Source organism: Belonocnema kinseyi, chromosome 5 (assembly GCF_010883055.1).
Source record: "Belonocnema kinseyi isolate 2016_QV_RU_SX_M_011 chromosome 5, B_treatae_v1, whole genome shotgun sequence".
Taxonomy (NCBI): Eukaryota; Metazoa; Arthropoda; class Insecta; order Hymenoptera; family Cynipidae; genus Belonocnema; species Belonocnema kinseyi.
The window spans coordinates 100030079-100051911 of NC_046661.1; the positions used below are offsets into that span (position 1 = coordinate 100030079).

General features: G+C 29.9%; 1 protein-coding gene across 1 annotated transcript in view; it reads left to right on the forward strand.

Annotated features, from left to right (window-relative positions):
• LOC117173804 (neurexin-3-like) overlaps positions 1-21833 on the forward strand; it is a 435470-nt gene that overhangs the window by 122765 nt on the left and 290872 nt on the right. The window contains exon 7 of the mRNA XM_033362447.1: positions 6997-7214. Coding sequence (XP_033218338.1) covers positions 6997-7214 — 218 coding nt within the window. The remainder of the gene's footprint in view (positions 1-6996; positions 7215-21833) is intronic.

Sequence of the window (21833 nt, forward strand, 5' to 3'; positions counted from 1 at the left end):
GCGCATACTTTGAATAAAATATTTGTTATCATTCTCTTGAAATAAATGTGTTTTTTTCTTGAAAAAATACCGGTTTCATATGTATACACCTGGTAGACGCTGGAAATATAGATGCAGGAGGTTTAGACGCGTCCGATTGGACTTTGCCGTTTAGGCTCTGGAATTTTTCATACGGCAGGTTTATGCGCGAACTTTTTTGACGATGCCGCTTATGCCTAGACATTCGGATGTGGGAGATTTAGGCGCGACGGTCTGAATGCTACCGTTTAGGCACTTGACATTTAGATGCGGGAAGTTTCGGTTCGACCATTTTTAGACTCTGCCGCTTATGGTTTGGAGTCTGAACATTCAGATATGAGGGGTTTAGGCGCGACCACCTGAATGCTACCGTTTAGGCGCTTGACATTTAGATGCGGGAGGTTTCGGTGCGACCATTTTTAGTCGCTGCCTCTTATGGTGTGGATTCTGAGCATTCAGATGTAGGCGGTTTAAGCAGGACCGTCCGGATTCTGCCGTTTAGGTGCTTGACATTTAGATGCGCAAGATTTAGGCGCTTCCGATTGGACGTTGCCATTTAGGCTTTGAAGTTTTTATGCGGGAGGCTTATGCGCGACCATTTTTAGACGCTGCCGCTTATGCTCTGGAGTCTGGACATTTAGATGTGGAAGATTAAGCGCAACCGTTTGGATTCTGCCGTTTAGGTGCTTGACATTTAGATGCGGGAGGTTTCGGTCCGACCATTTTTAGACGCTGCCGCTTATGCTCTGGAGTCTGGACATTTAGATGTGGGAGGTTTAAGCGCGACCGTTTGCATTCTGCCGTTTAGGCGCTTGACATTTAGATGCGGGAGGCTTATACACAATCATTTTTAGACACTGCCGCTTATGCTCTGGAGTCTGAACATTTATATGTGGAAGGTTTAAGCGCGACCGTTTGGATTCTGCCGTTTAGGCGCTTTACATTTAGATGCGGGAGGTTTCGGTGCGACCATTTTTAGACGCTGCCACTTATAGTCTGGAGTTTAAATATTCAGATGTGGGAGGTTTAAGCACGACCGTTCGGATTCTGCCGTTTAGGCGCTTGACATTTAGATGCGCGAGATTAAGGCGCTTCGAATTGGGCGTTGCCGTTTAAATTCTGAAATTTTTATGAAGGAGGCTTATACGAAATCATTTTTAGACGCTGCCGCTAATGCTCTGGATTCCGGACATTTAGAAGTGGGAGGTTTAGGCACAGTTATTAACTACAATTACCTAACCTCAGATAATTTTTATCCACCACTCGATCAAAATAAAAAGTATTCCGACATCTGTTAATCGTATAGACAAATACCTCGAACTTAGCATATAAGGAAATTTCGAACTAAAAATATATATATAGAAATCTACGATTTTGCCTGAATATATTTTCAAAATTAAACATTTTTTAACTTAATTCTTTAAAATTTGAGATCTTTGAATTATAAATCTAAAAAATTGAAGATTTAAAGATTTTTCAATTTAGAAAATCTGCAGTTCAAAGCTTTGTAATTTTTAAATTTTTCCAAATTAATATTCTGTAATTTTCTTGATTTGGAGTAAAAAATTGTTTAATTTCAATAGCTTTCTTGTGAGACGTTTTTTTTCAAATGCTGGGGTAAGAAAAAAAATACTTTACATAAAAACTATTGGAATTAGACAATGTTCTATTCCGAATAAAGATTTAATTGAAAAGTGGATTATCTAGAAAAGATGTAATTCTAGTATTTATGGAGTAAAATGAGAAAATCCAGTTTTGAGGTTGGGTCTGGATTCCAACACCCTTACGTCGAAAAAGAAGCTGGAGTACTTTAAACCTCGTGGTCGCGAAACGAAACGTATTTACACTGAATGGCGGTATGACGAACATCTGATTCTTGCAATCCAGTTCCGGTTATTGTTGCCAACTTTTTTAGTAACAGTTTTGAAATTGCATTGCATGCTGAAAGTTGAGTGCTGTTGGTAGCACTGAATAATATTTGAGGTTAGGAAATATGTCATTTTAATGTACATGAGTGCTGGATACATGTCATACGAAAAGGACAATTACTTTCGTAGAAAACCTACCGATAAAATGTCTTTATTCAGCAATGATTTTTTTTATATTAGCTTTGTCTTTCATTCAATAGTTTACCATTAAACAAGGTATAGTGCGTCAGATCAATCGATACTTAGTGATGAATTAAATTAACAAATCTGCACTATAAGACAGCACTGACAACACAGGCAACTTTATTTTTTCTATTTCCTTTGATTTCAGCACTGCAATCAATATAATTTGTTATCTTTTATTAATTAGTTTTTAAATGATGCATTTGTTTTCAAAGTCCAAATAGAAGTACTTTATAGAGCCAAGCTAGATTTTAGACGGAATTTTTATAATAATGTGATCTCAAATTCTGGCTAGCGACATTAGTGGGTCTACATAGAACTGCGTAATGGATTTTTCTATCTAGTAGGTATAGATAGCGCCAAAAGAGCGCCAATCTAATTTCACGTAAACAGACAGCCACGAATAATCCAGTATTGGCGCTAGAATAATTCCAGTCTGCCAAAAATTATTTCCACACGGGGTGCTGCGCGCGCGGCTCGCAGGACAAGTAATTTGGTGATCGTGACTTCTTTTTTGTTAAAGCTCCTTTGGCTTCAACGAATACATTCTCATTACATATCTCGTGCTTCGCACTCGAATTTTTATCTCAACTTGTATATCATTTCCATAAATGATTAGTTTCAACAAAAGTCATAGCTGGTTAGTGTTTTATGTTGAGAAGTTCAACCAACCTTCAGCAGCGTTGTATTATATGGGAGTCCATATGATCTCATTTTCACATTCCCGGCCCACAGTGAGGAAAAAATGACATTTTTGGTTCAAAATAACGTACAGCCGACAAATATTGAGCGATTTAAACAACAAATTTTTTTTAAAAAGCTGTTTAGATTTATAAGATAGTTGTGGAGCCTGATTTTTCAATTAGGTTTCCAATTTTTTATACATAAACAAATAAGACGAAAAAATGGTCATTTTATCTATTTGAATCAAATAGATAAAATGGCCATTTTTTGACGTCCATTTGACGTTCAAAGTGCTCGTCAATAACAGGAAAAGTGTTAGAATCGCCTAAGTTTCATAAACTAATATTAGGTAAGAATGTTCCAATATTATATATTAAACAACAATATTTGTTATAAACAAATTATATTTTGAAAAAATATTTTCGATGATTTCCCATAATCATACATTTTTTCTAATTGCCTTGCAAGACATTTGAATGGAAATTATATGATATTAAAAAAAATTGTCTTGAAATTATAATTATTTATATTATAAACAAATTTAATGAAAAATGCAGTAATCAGGCATTTTTCGAAAGAAAAATTTGTTTTTTTCGATGTACAGTTTTAAAAATTCGTAACTTAATGATATTTGCTACAAAATTTATAATTTTGTTATTATTCTTATGATCTTTCTAACGATTGTAATAAACAAATGCACTATTCGGGAATTTGTCGACAGAAAAGCCTTTTTTTCTATGTCAACAGTTTTAATTAGAATATCGAAAAAAATAAATTTTCCATCCACAGATGCTCGAATAATGCATTTGTTTATTAAATTTGTTTTTAAAAAATATATAATTGATCAACCAATTATGAATTTCGCTGAAATCATCATGAACTTCCCAAATAAAAAGACTAAAGTCGAGAAAAAAACGAATTTGATCGTCCACAGATGCCCCAATAATGAATTTGTTTATTAAATTTGTTTTAAAAATCATAAAATTTGTCAACTCATCATGAAGGTTGCCGAATTTATTATGAAGATCCCAATTACAAGTCTGATATCGAAACAAAAAAGAATTTTTCCGTCGACAGATGCCCTAATAATGCATTTGTTTATTAAATTTGTTATAAGAGTAACATAGAATTGATCAAGAAATTATGAATTTTTCGGAAATTATCTCATTAACTTCGCAACTGAAAACACTTCCATTGAAAAAAAATACCAAAACTTTGCTGTCGACAAACGCCCGAATAATGTATTTGTTTATTAAATTTGCTTAAAAAATTATAAGATTATTCAACAAATCATGAATTTTTCTAAAATTATCATAAATTTCTAAATTGAAAAAAATTAACCTAGAAAGAAACTAATATTTCTATCGAAAAATGTCTGATTACTGTCTTTGTACATTAAATTTGTTTATAATATGAACAATGATAATCAAAAGAGAAATTTTTTCATATAATATTGTTTCGATTCCAATTTCTTGCAACATAACTTGAAAAAACGTGTATTTATGGAAAATCGTACAAAAAATTTTTTTAACAAATAATTTGTTGATAACAAAGTTTTTTTGTATATTTTCTAATATTGAAATATCTTTAACTAATGCTATTTTACGCAACTTAAGCGATTTCGACCATTTGCCTGTCATTGACGTGCACCGAGAACGTCAAATAGAAAAAATGCCATTTTTTCGTCATATTTGTTTATTTATAAACAAAATTTTAAACCTAATTCAAAAATCAGGCTGGGCAACTCTCTTAGAAATCATATTAGCTTTTTTTCAATTTTGTTTTGTTGAAATCGGTGAAGATTTGTGGGCTGTACGCTTAAAATGTTGATATTCGTGTTTTTTGAAATTTTGTAAATGCTATAACTCTGGTAAATTTTGGTTTTATAAAAAAAAGTCATTAGGATAAATTGATCGTCTGATTGAATACTATGAATATTCGTACAGATAATTTGAATTTCGAAAAAAGTCTCAAAAATTTTTGAAATACCCGCACTTTTTGAATTTTCACCAAAAATGGCTGGCTAACGAACTTGACCTTTATTTTAGGACACTAAAAGAGTATACCAAAGGTCAATGCAATCTGTTAATTCTTTCGAAAGTTATCATGCTGACAAACTAAAAATCTACATACGCACGCACATACAGAAAGAAAGACAAATTAGTAAAAACCTGTTTTTCGGATTTAGGGGGTCTCGAAATGCGTACATTTGACAAAAACTGGGGGGGGGGGTCAAATTTTACACAAATCTAATACCTTCTCTTGATGAAAATGTAAAAAATATATATTTATATATTATATTTATATTTATATATAATATATTTGTAGCCTCAAATACTTTTAAAAATGCTTAATCAAGAAATAATAAATATATTTGAATAAAAAACACATGCTTTTATTTACTTTTGCAAAAAAATGGTCCTATCAGAAGTGACCTTATTATACAAAATCACACGAATAATGAACGCGTCCAAACTATTTTAAATTATGAGGATGATTTTCAAGTTGTTCCAAACAATCTCAAAAGAATGCTTTAAAAGGATACTTTTAAAATTCTCGAGAATATAAGGGTCAAAAAATAATTTAGGTACAAATAATCAAATATGCGATACAGACAGAATTTATCTAAATATTTCTTTAGACTTATGGCTTGCTGAAAGCCACATACGATCCTTTACAAACAATAATTTGGAGACTAGGTTCTCCATTCAAAAAACTGAAAACATTTATCACTAAAATCAATAAACAATCCATACGAATTTCGAAAACATCAATTAAAAATATTTGTACTTTTTTAAGGTTAATTGATCATCTAAAAATACTATTTGATCACATTTTAGTTTCCATTGACATTATATGTCTAGTCATATTTCTAGACATTTTTCATGAAAGAATTCAAAGTGCCATAAAAAACTATGGGATTTGATTAAATTTCATACCAGAACTCTTTAAAAGACAATTTCTTGACGCTATAAAATATGCATTTCATTCATTATATTTCAAATGCAATAATAATTTTTATATACAAAAATGTGTAGCTCCCAATGGTTCAGATTTGTCTCGTTTTTTAGCTATAAAATAGTTATATGACAGGTTTGGAAAATTAAGTTTTTAGAAGAAATTAATTTATTCTATTTTGTATGAAAGGTTTGTTGATGATTTTGATTTTACATCAGTCAAATCTGATGAGGGATATATTATCGCAGATTGGGATAGAAAAACGATTTGTTCAGGAAGAACACTTAAGTTTCCTCGCCAATCATTCTATTTAAGACAAAATAAAAGCCATAAAAAATATTATGGTTAGAGCTTAAAAATGCTCACATCCAGTTTTCTATGAAAACAATATTTAATTGCGTAAAAATTCTTTTCCTCGGCCATTATCGGTTATATTTACTAAACAAAACTTGCATAATATCATCAATCATATTAGAAGCAAAAATAATAATCAGAACAAAAGTAATATGAAGATTATCATATACGTCTGACACGATTATTCTGCCTTATCTTTTGGATAAATTTTGAACATTTTAAAATGAATTTAGGAAACTTAGAGTTTCATTGAAGGATAATATGATTGTTATATTAAGAATGAATTTATAAGAAGCTAAAAAAAGTAAGGTAAACATCAAAATAACTTTTACAGATGTCCTAGATCATCTGTCAAGATATAACAAAGCTTGGAATAGAGTTATTAATTAGATAAATTAATTTCTCTCCTTGATATTGAAAAAAATTTATTCCTACAAATTAATTCTTACGAATGAATTAGAGAATTAACCCAAAAATAACCTTTTGTATAAATATTTATGGTTTCTTATTTGCAGGTATTTTGTTAATTTCAATTAACATAAGTTCCTATTATTCATATTGGTTGTTCTTCTGTAAATAATCCCTGATGAGGAAGTATTTTTGAAAGGAGATATTTTGTAAATATAATTTTTATTTTTGAATTCTTTTCATGCTCAAATTTTGGTGCATCAAATTATTCATAAGAAGTCAGATTTCATTTCTATCTTAAATGGATACTTCGTAGCGACTTTGCATCATGTCTATATTCTCTGATGAAAATATCTCAACTTTATTTTGAACTATTTGCTTTTATATGAAAAAGATTGCGCAGAAAAATTGGAAATAAGTATAATATATTATAAATAAAAATTGTAAATATTGAATTTCTTAGATGCATCCACCCTACACTTGAATGGCTCCCAGCATCTCACAGCCTTGATGCCAGAGGATTCGAAAACCCAAGCTGAAGAAATTGTTTTGCGCTTCAAAACAACCAGGCCAAGGGGACTATTATTAGCCACTAGTTTGGAAAACAGTTCTGATCGACTGCAAATCTACCTCGGGGATGGAAATGCAAAAGCCCAAATACGCATCGACAAAACGGAAAAGGTAAGGCAGAAAATTATTCTTCCTTTGTGAAATCAAAGATACAATTCCTCTCTAAATGGGATGAAGGGAAACTAAATGTTTCCACATATTATAATTCCGACGACTAGTATAAATTTATGTAAATATAACAGTCTTTTCTAGATAGATAATATTTTCTATGTTCCTTCTCTCCGTTTATTAAAAAGCGCATGGTGTCATTTTCGATTAATTCTCGAAACTATCTCGAAATTATTCGAAACAATTTGAAACTATTGTTGTCAGGAAACCCAAGTTCGTGATTGAATGAAGATATCATTCCTTTTTCCCTCTTATTTAAACTAAAACATTTTCATAAGATCGATTATAATTGAAAAGCACATTTCCAATATTTAAAGAAAAAAATAAAATATTATAAAATATTAGCAACGAAATATGAAATTTTCAAAGGCCAAAGAGAATGTTTTAGTTATAATTAAGCAGATAGATAAACAAACAGTTTATTTCATACTATTCAAATTAACAAATCTGAAAGTAATGTGAAAAGTTTCCTTGAAATTTTTCAAATAAATCAGTTTTTCACTTATTTTAATATTTGAGCGAAAATTCAGATTCCTGGATGACCTATTTTAAATTTTTCAACACAAATAATTCTTTCACTGAAGAGGATATGAATCTCTAACCACAAAGATGAATTTTCAACTAAAAGAGATAATTTTCTTACCAAAAATGTAATAGTTAAATTTCTGATTAAAGAATTAATATTCAATTAAAGAGACGCATTTACAGTAAAAAATGGAATATTCACAGAATAAAGTAATTCTAACATTTGTCGCAGGAAAGTTTTTAGATGGATAAAGTTTTATTCAGACAACTATGAGTTTTTGAAACACACGTGTTGTCATGGAAAAACAAAAGAAAGATTAACAAATATTTAGTTAAAGTTTATCCTGTAAAGTTAATTTTTATTGCAGCGAATCTTTCATCGAAAATCGATATAAAGTTTATCTTCTATTTTTTCTGTGTTTCATTGATAGTTACATTTTAAATTTGAAAAAAATATGAATTTTCAACCAAGTAAATTGAGTTTCACCAAAAAGATAAATTTTTGTAAAAATAAACTAAAAAAGATAAATTTTCAACAACAACAAAATCATTTTTGAAAGCAAGAGTTACATTTTCAAACAAAGTGATGAATTTTCAACTAAAATAATGAATCTGTTACCAGAGTAGTTAAATTTTTAAAAAAATTTAATAATAAGCTTTAACAACAACAAATATTTCAACCAAATAGTTTAAGTTTCAACTAAAGCAGTAACATTTTTATTGCAGAAAATTAATTTTCAAATAAAGAAAAAACGAATTGTAATTCTTTTAAGACTGAAAAAACTTTCGAAAGTTTTTAAGAAGTTTCAAAGGCTTCAAAAATATAAAAAACTTTTCTTGAGATTTCTGGAAAAATTTGTAATGTATTTTCATTTTGAAAACTTGATTTTTAAGGAAAATATAGAAACGTTTTTAAATATTTCAAAAGATTTATACAAATATCGAAAAAAAATCTGGAAGATTTAAAGGCAATTTTTTGTATTTTTTCAAATTTTTCATGATTTTAAAAGATATATAGAAGGTTTGAAGAGATTCACAAATAATTTATAGCGTGTAAAGATTTTCAAAAGTTTTAAACAAAATATAAGTTTTTGAGGATTTCGAAGAAAAAATTCGAATCTTTTTGAGAAGTTTAAAAGGCTTTAAGAAAATAAAAAACTTTTCTTCAGATTTCTGGGAACATTTGCAATGACTTTTTACTTTGAAAAATGAATTTTTAATTAAAATTTAAAAAGATATGAAACGTTTCGAAAAGTTTCTGCAAATGACGAAAATAACTGAAGGATTAAAGGGATTTTTTTTTAATTTCGAAAGATTTTTAAAAATTTTGGAAATAGTTTGAGTCAGTATGAAATATATTTAAATTCTGACCTACTATAAATCCTAAATATCTTTTAAACTTAAGAAAGTTATATATTTATATAACCTTAAAAACAAATGTACAAATAAACTCAAAAAATAAATGTTTATTCGAAATTTGTATTTGGTTTTAAAAAGTATTTATCTCCTGAAATTATAATTTTGTGGACATTTTTTTGTTTACGTGACTGAAAGACTTTTTTTATTAAAGATTGAACTATTGTTACAAATGTTTCTTTTTCTTTTGAAAATTAAAATGTTTTTATTGAGAATTCCAACATTTCTTTTAGGATGCAGCTATTTTATTAAAAATATATGTTTATAGGATAAATTCGACTATTCTTTATTTTAAATAAAAGTCTTTTGACGTTGAAATATCATTATGGTATTACATTTTTCGTTGAGAAAATCACTTTGAAATATAAAATTAAATGTGATGAAAGAGACAACCTTTCTGTTCTTAAAGTTTTGACCAAATATTTTAAAAATGGCAAACGAATTTCATTAATTAGCCTTTATCGATTAATAAAGATTATCAATTTTCCGCTCAATCAATTTAGTAAATAAAAATTTCGAAATAAGTAAATCTATTTGACAATAAAAATTATTTCTGAATATTTCTAGACATTATTGAGGAAAATTCTTAAAGCTTCTTATTCAAACTGTTATAAGGTAGGGACAGGCAATCTAGTATAAAGAGCACTTTTGAGATTATTATATCGAAAGTGCTTTTGTCTGCTCTTCCCTCTTTGGACAAGAGCGTCAGGATTTTATCTTAACTTGATACGCTTTGCTGGGTAAATGGATGACGCTAACATTTTCTTTGTTTTTCTGTCTTCCTAGTAATTCGATATACATTTCCTGGTGAAAATGCCTCGAATCTTTATTTTAGAACCCTTCCTTAAAATAAATAAACAAGTCCTTATAAGAACTGACACTTACCGGAGAAATGCTTCTCTCTCATTTTCTTCTATTTTGTATCTTTTATTTATATTTGTATATGTTATTTTATATAATTTTAAGGATATTTTTTAATTTAGAAGAAAACAATTTTTAATTCTGATATCCTAATTTTAAGCTTTTCTAATACCAGTAGATAGAAATCTGAATGTTAAAAAAATTAAAGATAATTAAATTTCTCTTCAGAAATATCAAATATTTTTATATTTTGTATGAAAATATTGGAAGGCCTTATTAAATTTGGAATCTCTCAGATGGATTACCACGGTGTTTTCTCATATCGAAAATCTGGAAAACCTGAAATTTTAATTCTGTTTTTGTGGAAAATTGATATTTTTCTTTAAAAATTTAACTATTTAGTTCAAAATTGATTTTTTTAATTCGTCCTTTTCAGTATAAAATTGTGCTTGCCGGCAAGAAAATTCAACAATTTGGTTAAAAGTTTTTTTTTTCTTTTGTATGGTAGAGAATTTTTCTTAGTTGAAAATTTACCTATTATTGAAAATTCCTATTTTTATTTGAATTCATCTGATTTTTATTCAAAATTAAAATCTATTCTGTCAAAATATCAAGAATAACATTTTTCATTGATAATTCATCTTGTCTGGTTAAAATTTTTTTTAAATTTTTACTTGAAAACTCGGTGGAGATTTTAAACTTTTTTGTTCAAAATTAATTTTTATAAAGGAATCTGTACTATGAACAGAGAATAACAGAATTGATTAAAGTCTTTACAAATTAGAGGAAGCTCTGAATTATTTTTTTTTATATTGAATTTTTTTTATATTGAGTTTTTTTCTGTAAAAAATATGGGAATCGGACTGCAGAAATTCCGATTACTCGTCGGGTGCTTTCCAATTAAGCTGATAATAATACAGATTCCTTGACAATTTTGACTTTTAAAACCTAGCATAATAAAGCATGTATTTCTGAAAAAGGATTTTTTTCTCCATCTCTCTAGTAGTAAAGCTCTTTTTTCTATTCTAAAAATTCATGAATTTAATCGAACATTTATCTCTTTGGTTGTAAACTTAATTATTTTGTTTAAAATTTGTTTCTTTTTTAATAAAAATTTAATTTATTAACTCAAAAATGTAACTTTTTTGCTTTAAATTCATTTTTAATTGTTTTAAAATTAATTTTAGTTGAAAATTCACCTCTTTGGTTGAAAATTTATGTCTTCAACTGAAAATGAATCTACTTAACTGTTGGTCAAAAATGTATCTCTTTTTTTTTTGAAAATTCTTTTATTCTGTGGACAACTCGTCCTTTTCGGTAGAAAATTAATCTAAAAAGATTAAAAATTGAAAATTCATCTTTTTGTTTGAAAATTCAACTATTGTAGTTGAAAGCTCGCTATTTCTAGTTGTATGTATGTATGTATATTTAAACTCTCCCATTTACGGGTTTGAGAGCCTCCGCTCCCTGTACATAAAATTTACATTCCATCCTAAATCTAATTTATCCGCTACTTATCTACTAATGTTTCGCCTTACTTAAAAAATTTGATTAAATAATAACAACCAAAAATAAAACTAATAATTCTAGTAATAAGCGATCTTCCAGGGCTTCCGTTTCCTTTTACCATAAAAAAAAACATTTTCCACGATTTTAAATTTAACTTTGGTTTTTAAATTCCGTTTGCAGGCTCCACCGTTTGGCTCTGCCCTATTCCCTTACTTTCTCTTATTTCTTCCAATTTCTTCATCCACATCACTCCCTGTCCATTACCATCCAAAATCAACCTTACACACTCATCAACACTCAACTGCCCATCTTCCTCTCCTGTGCATCTCTCTAAGACATGTGCTCATGACTCCAATTCGTATCCACATTCTCTACATAGATTCTTTTCTTCATCCATCCAATATCTACAAGCACTTACTCCTTCTCCCATTCTGAACCGTACAACCCTACTCCATTTTCTTCCTTTTTTATTTTTTGCAGATATTCTGGTTCCGTCAACCCTTTGACCATCCTAAACCATCTATTGTACCTCGAGCCTTTTATCTTTGTCCATCTCTCTTCTCCTTGTTCAACTAATAGCTCTAACTCTATATCCTGCTACTCCGTAACCCCTTCTCGAATATTACACACCCTTCTCATTTTTCTCCTTGCTTCCTCCCATTTTAAATTTCCCAAATTACCTCTCACTTCGTTGTTTCTAATTTCGCCGAAACATGCTTGTGCAATTCTACTTCACTCTCCCCTTCTTAGCTTCTCTTCAAACCTCCATGCTCTCTTAATTTGTCTAGTTACCATATTTCCTCTTCCTAACTCTTCTATTAACATGTATCCTAGGCAACTCCAGCTAACCCCCATTACCCACCTCAAAAATCGCTCATGCATGCTGTCTACTTTCCTATGTTCCTTCCATCCCCAAATCTACACTCCATAACACAACACCGCCCAAACCAACGCATCAAACAACCAGACCCTCATTCTCCAATCGTCCTTAAAACTTCTCTTTCCTATGCCCCATACTTGGCCCATTACTTTACTCGCACATTCAATTCTTTTCCTCGCCTGCAGCTCGTTTCCCCCTCTTGCCTCAAACCAAAAACCTAAGTAACATAATTCCGCCACCCTTCCCACTATTTGTCCGTTCATCTACCAAACGTAATCGATTATGGTGTTTCTCTTTCTGAAACACATCACCTTGGTCTTCTCTACATTCACCGCCAGATCCTTTGCTCCCACATACTCTTCAAAAATTCTCATCATTAGATTCATCCCCTTCTCGTTGTCTGCTAACAAAACTACGTCATCCGCATAAACTAGGGAGTATATTTTGCTGTTACCCAATATCGTCCCCCCTTTTCCTTTCCTCTTTAGCTTCTCCTCTAGATCTGCCAACAGCATATTAAACAGTAGCGGACTCAAAGGGCACCCTTGCCTTAGACCTCTATCTATCCAGAATACCTCTCCTTTTTCCTTTCCTAATCCTGGTTTTACCAAATCAAAAGCTGCTTTAAAGTCCACGAATAACGCGATTAGTTTGCCTCTCTATTTCCCTAGATTTCTGTTAATCAAGTTGTTCAGTACGTAAATGTTGTCAATGGTTCCCACCCTTTTTCTGAAACCCGTTTGATTGTGTGGAATACTTTCTCTTTCCTCTATCTCGCTCTCTAACCTCTTTCTTACAATTTCTTTATATATTTTGTAGCCAACTGGCATGAGAGTGATCGCTCTGTACTCTTCTACCTTCTTTCCCTCCCTTTTCTTGACAGTGGTACCACCAGCCCTTTCAACCACTCTTCTGGCCACCCTTCTCCATTCCATACTTTGTTGCATATCTCACAAAGTCCTTCCCTTACCCCTTCTCCTCCATACTTCATCGCTTCGTTCTATATACCATCTTCTCCGGTAGCCTTGTTCTTTTTAAATCTATTTATTGCCTCATCCACTTCTTCTCTCGTTATTCCATTCCCTACCTCCCTTTCTCCCAGTACTAACTTTCTATTTTCCCCTATTATCCTATTTTGTTCTCCCCCTAACAGCCCCTTGAAATAGTCTGTCCACTCAACCAACTCTATTTCTTCGTTCACGCCCTTCTTTCCTCCTCTTTTCTTATTTATCACATGCCAAACCCTACCCTCTTTGATCGCTTTTTCTATTTCCTCCTTTACTCTTTACTCTCTTACATTCCTCATCCCACAAGCCTCTCTTTTCCCCTTCTCTTTTTATTTTTGCACCTATCTCATCCCTTACCTTTTCAATCAACCCTTTCCATCTTTCCATTAACGAGTCTACCCCCTCCTCTTCTATCAACCTAATCTTCTCTTTTTCCATTTTTTCTTTAAACTCTTTCAGTTTATCTTCCTCCCAGGCTTCCATTTTCTTGTTCCTTTCTCCCCCTCTTTCCTTTCTCCAACAGCCTCGCTTCTTGCCACCACTTTTCAGTGAAGCTATTACTGGGAAATGCTCGGTCCCAATCTCATTACCCACTTCTACGAAACTTATCAAATTTCTTATTCTTTCTTCCGCCAGAATGTAGTCTATCACTGTCTCTCCCTTCCCTACAAATGTGAATTCTCCTTCCTTATCTCCTCTCATATTACCATTACAATAGACCATCCTGTTTCTCCTATTATGTCTAGTAACCTTCTGCCCTCCCTGTCTATCTCCCTATGTCTGGAACTCCTTACATATGCTTCTTTTTCTCTATCCCAAATCCCTTCCCCTTGTTCGCCAGACCATGCATTTAAATCATCTATCAAAACTAACTCTTCTTTCTTTTCCTCCATCCACTTCTTAATTACTTTCCAACCTTCCTCTTCCCCTCTTCTTCTATATACACAAACCACCGCTATTCTGACTTTTCCAACTATAATCCTTCTTACCATTGTACCATCTTTATCGTTCCTTTCCCCCTCTTTTCCCTCTCTTCCAGCCAATTCTTTTCTCACACTTGAGAACATTCCGCTCATCCCTCTCCCTTTAATGTGTACTCGCCATTTCTAGTTAAAAATTTAACTCGTTTGTTGAACATGCATTTTTTTCCTTAAAATTAATTTTTTTAATTGAAAATGTAACTATATTGTTAAAATTTCGTTTTTTTGTTGTTGAATATTAACTTTTTAACTCTAATTGTTTTACTTAGTTAAAGATTTATAATTTTATTAGAAAATTCACTTTTTTGGTTGAAAATTTAACTCGTTTGTTAAACACACGTTTTTTTATTCAATATTAATTTTTTTAACTGAGAATTTAACTATTCTGTGAAAATTTTGTTTTTTTTTTGTTTTGTTGAAAATTAATTTTTTAACTGAAAATTCAAATTTGATTTAAAATGTAACCAATCCAGTTGAATATTGGCAATTATTTTAGTTTAAAATTCATCTCTTGAGTTGAATATTCAACTGTTCCAGTTGAAAATTAATCGTTTTAATTTAATTAATTCCATTACTTGGCCGAAAGTTGCACAACTTTCTCAAAAAAGCATTTTTTATTTATTTATTTTGTTATTGATTGATAATTTTATTCTAAAATTCATATCCTTGGTTGAAAATTAATTGTTTTTAACTGAAAATTTCGGAATTTAATGTTTGATCGAAAATTTGTCTTTTTGGTTAAAAATCCAACTGTTCCATGTAAAAATTCATAATTTAAGTTGAAAATTAATTACTTTGGTTGAAAATTTGCCATTATTTTGGTTGAAAATTAGTTTTTATCCGAAAATTTAACTAGTCCGTTCTTCGTTAAAAATTGATCCTTTTTGTTGAAAATTCAACTATCGGATTAAAAAAAGTTGAAAAAACAGTTATTGCATTTTGCTTATGAATATTTCCATTTTTACAGACTTAGAAATTTACGAGGACTGAACAGGGCATTATTTATAATAGAAACGCAACCTTGTATATCCATTCGGAGTTTTTTTTGGTGCGAAATACTTTCATGGGTTAGAAATTATACCTGGAAGAAACCTAAAATTATCAGAGAATATTTTTCCAGGATTTGAGTAGTCATTCTGATTTTTAAATCAAAGATTTCCTTATTGTCACTTTGAATTAGCAAATTCTAGATTTACAAAAAACTTCTCACATAGATTCAAGATTTATAATTTGCGAAATGCAAAAATCTATAGACAACGAACATTGTTTTCTGTCATTTTTCTTCAAAGACCATAATTTTTTTTTAATTTTAATTTTGAGGCCCATGTTCTTCATGCTTGTATTGAGTTTGTTCAATGTTCTTTGCAAATCGTCGATTGACTATGCCATAACAACCTTATCATCTGCGAACGCTAACCCACGTACCCTAACTGTCTCGAGATGCCCACATTCTTCATCTAAAAGAGTCATTCTTATACAATCGCTTTGCTATACCATTATATATTGTTTTTATTGCTTTTAGGAGACATCCATTTATTCCGTACTCTTTTAAGACTATCCAAAGTTTACTTTTATCCACCTTATCAAACGCTTTTTTTAGGTCACCAAATGCACAGAAAACTTTTTACCTACTCTCGAAATTTTTTTTGTGATGTGTCTTCAGCTAAATATTTAATTCGTACATGATCTTCTTGGCTTAAATACACTTTGGACTTCCCATATATTTTCTTCTACCATTTTGAATCTTTATTCATCCCAATTTTCTATAAACAACGAGAAAGTCAATAAAAAATTCAAAGAAAAATAGAATTGAAATTGACCTGTTCTGAATTGAGAAAAGCTTCGTAGAGCTCATTCATGTATTATATTTTTGTCTGATCGATTTGTATACCTAACTCCATTATCGAAATGTCAGACTGACATACATGAGTTGTTACAAAAACTTTATATAAAAAAATTGTGCTTCTCACGTATAGACGTTTTCTCTATTAATATACCAGAGTTCTTGAAATAACATTTAATCACCTTGTTATTATAATAACGTATGTCGACTCACGATTTCGTGCAGACATTTTCCTATATATTTCCTTATTTGATCTTGGATTCTGATAATGCTTCTACCATCATTTCTAGTCTAGAAAAAACTTATTGGGGCCCTATCAGGTTCTGGTGGGCAATTTCTTGCTTTGAACAGGTAAGAAAAATCTGTTAGGAAAGTCCATTAATCTGTTAAATAATTAATGTTAATTTGAAATATATTCACTTAAATTAGAAATAAATATACTTTTTTAGTAACTTTTTTACCAGCTTAGCTATCAAATGCATTTCAAGAAATGGTGTAAGGATATGATCAACAATGTCATACCTAAGTTGTTTATTATTTTTTGCTAGATTCGCTTGTTAATTTCTTTTTAAAGATCAATGACTTATTCGCGAGATAATTTGAAGTTTTTAAACGCTATTAATTTATTATGTAACATATAATAAATTTATATAAGTTTTATATTTTTAAAAAAATCTCAATTAAACTTTCATATCGAAAATTCCGTTCCTATTTGTTTTTAAAATTTCGTATATTCTAACAAGACCTTATAAAATAATGAAAATTATTATCTTTACAGTATCTTTCACTGAATTTATATTTTTCTGAAAATTAACCCTCACACGTTTTTTTGAATCTTGAAATTTCATTAAATAATTTGAAATAATTAAACAAAGATATAGTTTTTCTAATGCTTAGCTGACCTAGTATTTTTACTAGGTCAGCTAAAAAGCAGTAGATTCTATACCTTTAAATAAGCCTCAAACAGAATAAATTCAAAATTTATCTTTTTTAAATTTAAATAGTTTTATTCGGCTTATCAAAGATTCTAGGTTGAAAGTTTAACATTCTTAAGATTCCTGCCTTTTAATATTGCATTTTGTTCTTCCTGTACATTATTTTTTTCCTTATTTCATTATTTATATGAAAATTCAGCAATTTTGTTGAAAAATCATGCTGTTGGTTGAAAATTCAATTGTTTTATTGAACATTCGTCTTTTTGGATTGAAAATTCATATTTTTTGGATAAAAAGTCAACTATGAGTTTAAAAAGTTTTCTTTTTTAATTGAAAAATGTATCTATTTTAGTAAATATTGCATCTTTCTTGTATTAAAATGCAACTTTTTTGTTGAAAATTAAAAAATTGGTTTAAAAAGTCTTCCTGTTGGTTGAAAATTCAAATATCTTTGTAGAAAATGTACTTCTCACTTAAAACTTATATTTTGATGTTAAAAATTGACAATTAAATCTTTTTTTGAATAAAATTTAACTATTTTTTTAAATGTGTGTCCTTAATTTGAAAATTCATATATTTTAGTGGGGACTGTTGTTTTTTTTAATAAACTGCACCTTATTGGTTAAAAATTCAACAATTTTATTAGAAAGACATTCTTTATGGTTGAAAAATTAAATGTTTTTGTTTGAAATTTGTCTTTTTGTGTTAAAAATTCAAGCATCTCATAGAAAATTTATTCTGGTTTATAAGTAGCATTTTGATTTTTTAAAGCCAAAATCGAATCTTTTTTGCATGGAAATTTAACTATTTTTTTAGTTTGTCTCTCCAACTTCAAAATTCATCTGTTTTTGTAGAAATTTTGTCGTTCTTGGATAAAAATGCAACTTTTTGGTTGAACATTATTCATCTTTGCTTGAGGATTCAACTATTATGTTTGAAATTTTAGTTGAACCACTTTGTTAAGAAATCATTTTGTTGGTAAAGATTCATATTTTTATTTAAAAATTCATCTCTATGGTTAACAATTTTAATATATTTTGTGCAAAATTAATTTTTTTACTAAAAAATCACAATTTTACAGAAAAATTACATTTTCTGGTTGAAAATTCAATTTTTTATACAGAAAATTCGTCATTTGGCTTGAAGGTTCAACAATTTAGATGAACTTTTTTTTCTTTCATAACTGAAAAATCTTTATTTCTTGACAATTCGTCTTCTTGGTTTTCAAATTAATTTTTTTAATGAAATTTCATCTTTCTGATAAAAATATTAACTATCTCACATTTTTGGAGAATTCATCTTATTAAATTGAAAACTCAATGTTTTCAATTAAAATATTTGGTTAAAAATTTAAAAATGTTGTGAATAGTATAAGATGATTCTGGTATATTTTAAGTCTCACATCTTATTATTTCTGGAAACCATAAATTACGTACAGTTAGATTTGTTGCGTAATTTAAGTACGGCACTTTATCCCTAAAACGTCAAGTATTTTAAAATTAAACTTGTTACACTCTTATTTTGAATTGCCACCTGAATTCTGCGAACCACAAGCGACGCACATCGACTGACGCCATGATGGAGGTTTCCTGCAGGCCTGCCACATGGTCACGTCCTTGTTGGAAGTAAAAAGATTGAAAAAGATAGAAATTGGGAGATAGAAAAAGATAAAACTATCCTATCTCTTTCAATGGGTCACTTTACATCCCTAAAAAGCTATCTTTTCTTATCCTCAATCTTAATCATTTTCTATCTTTTTCTCTATCCGTCGTGACCATCCGTCTGTGTCTTTTTCTATTTTCCGCGATTGAGCACTCTTATTATTTTCTATCCCTTAAAATTAAGGAAACCATCGAAAAGTTAAAAAATTAATTGGATATTGACTACGTACGAGAAAGGCAGCTGGACGACCATGCTTATATACCTACACAAATAAAATTGATTATTGATTTCGATATCTTACGATCTACAGCTGTGCTCATCTTAGAAAATGGTTTGCCGGGCCTCTACTTATACGCCCGAAGACTGATTTTACTTGTTAATTAAAAAGATACAGATCCTATCTTTTTAAATAATTTTGAATCTCTAAGACTGAAAGAGATAGAAAAAATTGATCTATTCTATCTCTCCTTTAATCTAAATTCACATCTATTTTTTTAACCTCGCATTTTCTATCTCATCCTATTCTTTATCTATCCACATCTGTCTTTTTCATCTCCCTGTCATTCTTAATTTCCGTCAATCTTTTCAATACGCTCTCTTCTCTCTCGTCCTATCCTTTATCTATCCATGTCAATATTTTGGATTTCTATGTCAAACTGAATTCACGTCTATCCTTCTAAATGTCCTCCTATCTACCTCATCGTATCATACATCTATCAACATTATCTTTTTCTTTTTTATATATATAAATTTTCATCTATCTTTTTCAATACCCTCTTCTCTATCTCATCCTGCCCTTTATCTGTTCACGCAAATCTTTTTCCATCTTTCTGTCAATCTTTTTTAACCTCCTCCTATTTTATTCTATCATTTATCTATAGTCGTCAATATTTTTCTATCTCTCTGTCAATTTAAATTTCCATCTATATTTTCTAATCCCATCTTCCCCATCTCATTGTATCATACATCTATCGACGTCTATTATTTTTTATCTATTTTTCAATCTAACACTTACGTCTATCTTCATCCATACTCTCTCTATGTCATCCTACCCTGTGTCTATTTAAGTCAAACTTCTCTATTTCCGATAATCTAAATTCCCGTCTGTTTTTTTTAATCTCTTCTGTATCCCATCCTATATTACATCTAGCAACTTCTATCGTTTTCTATCACTTAGTCTATTTAAATTTACGTATATCATCTTGAATCCTCTTTTCTGTATCCCACCCTATCCCTTATCTCTTCACGTCAACCTGAAGGCTTCGCCCTGCTGGAAGTGAAAAGATTGAAAAATATAGGAATTGGAAGATGGGAAAAGATAGAACTATTATATCTCTGTTTTCGTTGGACACTTATCTTTTTCTGTCACTAAGGCTATCTATCTATTACGAACTTGAATCTTTTCAATCTCTTTCTCTATCTTCCTCAACCAAAGACCCTAATCTTTTTCTTTACTTATTCTATCTCTTTGATATAAATTTTAATCTTTGTCTATGCCTTCTCCTATATTCCACAATTGAGTACTTTTATCATTTTATAACCCTTAAGAGGAGTGAATTGATCGAAAATTTAAGGAATTTATTCCAAATATTAATTTTAGGTGGACCACGTACCAGAAAGACATCGTGACGTAAATTTAGATTGCAAAAGAGGTAAAATAATTTAGACTTTGATAAATGTAGTATAGGATAAAATGAAGAAGAGAAGATTGAAAAGGATAGACGGGAATTTAGACTAATAGAGATAGGAAAAGATTGACAAGAATGATAGGATGAAATGAAAAATTAAGATTGAAGAAGATAGACGTGAATTGAGACTGAAAAATAGATAGAAAAAGATAGACGTTGATAGATGTAGTATAAGATTAAATAAAGAAGAGAAGACTGATAAACATAAATGGAAAAGTTTGAAAAAGAAATAGAAAAATATTGACATAGATAGACAAAGGATAAGATAGAAAAGGGGGTAGTAAAAAAAGGTGAACGGAAATTTAGATTGACAAAGGGATAGAAAAATATTGACCTGCATAGATAAAGGATAGGATAAGATAAAAGAAAGGGGATTGAAAAAGATTATGGCAATTTAAATTGACGATGATAAACGTAGGATTGGATGAAAGAAGGAGTAACAGATTAAGAAAGATAGACGAGAATTTAGATTGACAAAGAAATATAAAAATACTAACGCGGTTAGATAAAGAATAGGATAACATAGAAAATAGGAGCTTAGAAAAGATAGATGGGAATTTATATGGACAGAGAATTAGCAATATATTGACGTGCAGAGATAAAGGATAGGGCGGGATAGAGGAGAGAAAATGAAAAAAGATAAACGTATATTTAGAGTAACAGAGATAGAAAAATATTGACGTATATAGATAAAGGTTATGAGAAGATAAAAAATAGAACATTAAAAAGTATAGGTGGGAACCTTAATTGAAAGAGATATAGAAAAAGATTGACCTCGATAGATAAAGGATAGGATGAGATATAAAAGTTAGTATTGAAAAAGATAGAGGTGAATTTAGATTGGCAAAGAGATAGAAGTATATATACGTTTTCCCTATCTCCTTTTATCATAAAGATTCCAAATAGTTAAAAAAGACAGGATCTCTATCTTTTTACATCCAGTAGGGATAAGTATTTTTCAAGAGATAGTTTTTTCTTGTTTATATTTTATGGATCATCGATTATTTTATTACAAATTTATAAGGCAGAATATTTCAATCAGTTTCATTTGATTACATTTGTCAATTTTCTTCCTGCTTTAATTTTTTAGAGAAACAGTCTTTCATAAATTTATAATCAAATTATTTGTCCAGAATGATAACTTTTATTAAAATAATTATTCAGAAATGCCATATTTCAAAAAAATTAAATTTGAGATAATGCAGATGTATAGCATTTATCTTGATTAATTAATAGTAGATCTTTAAACATTGTAG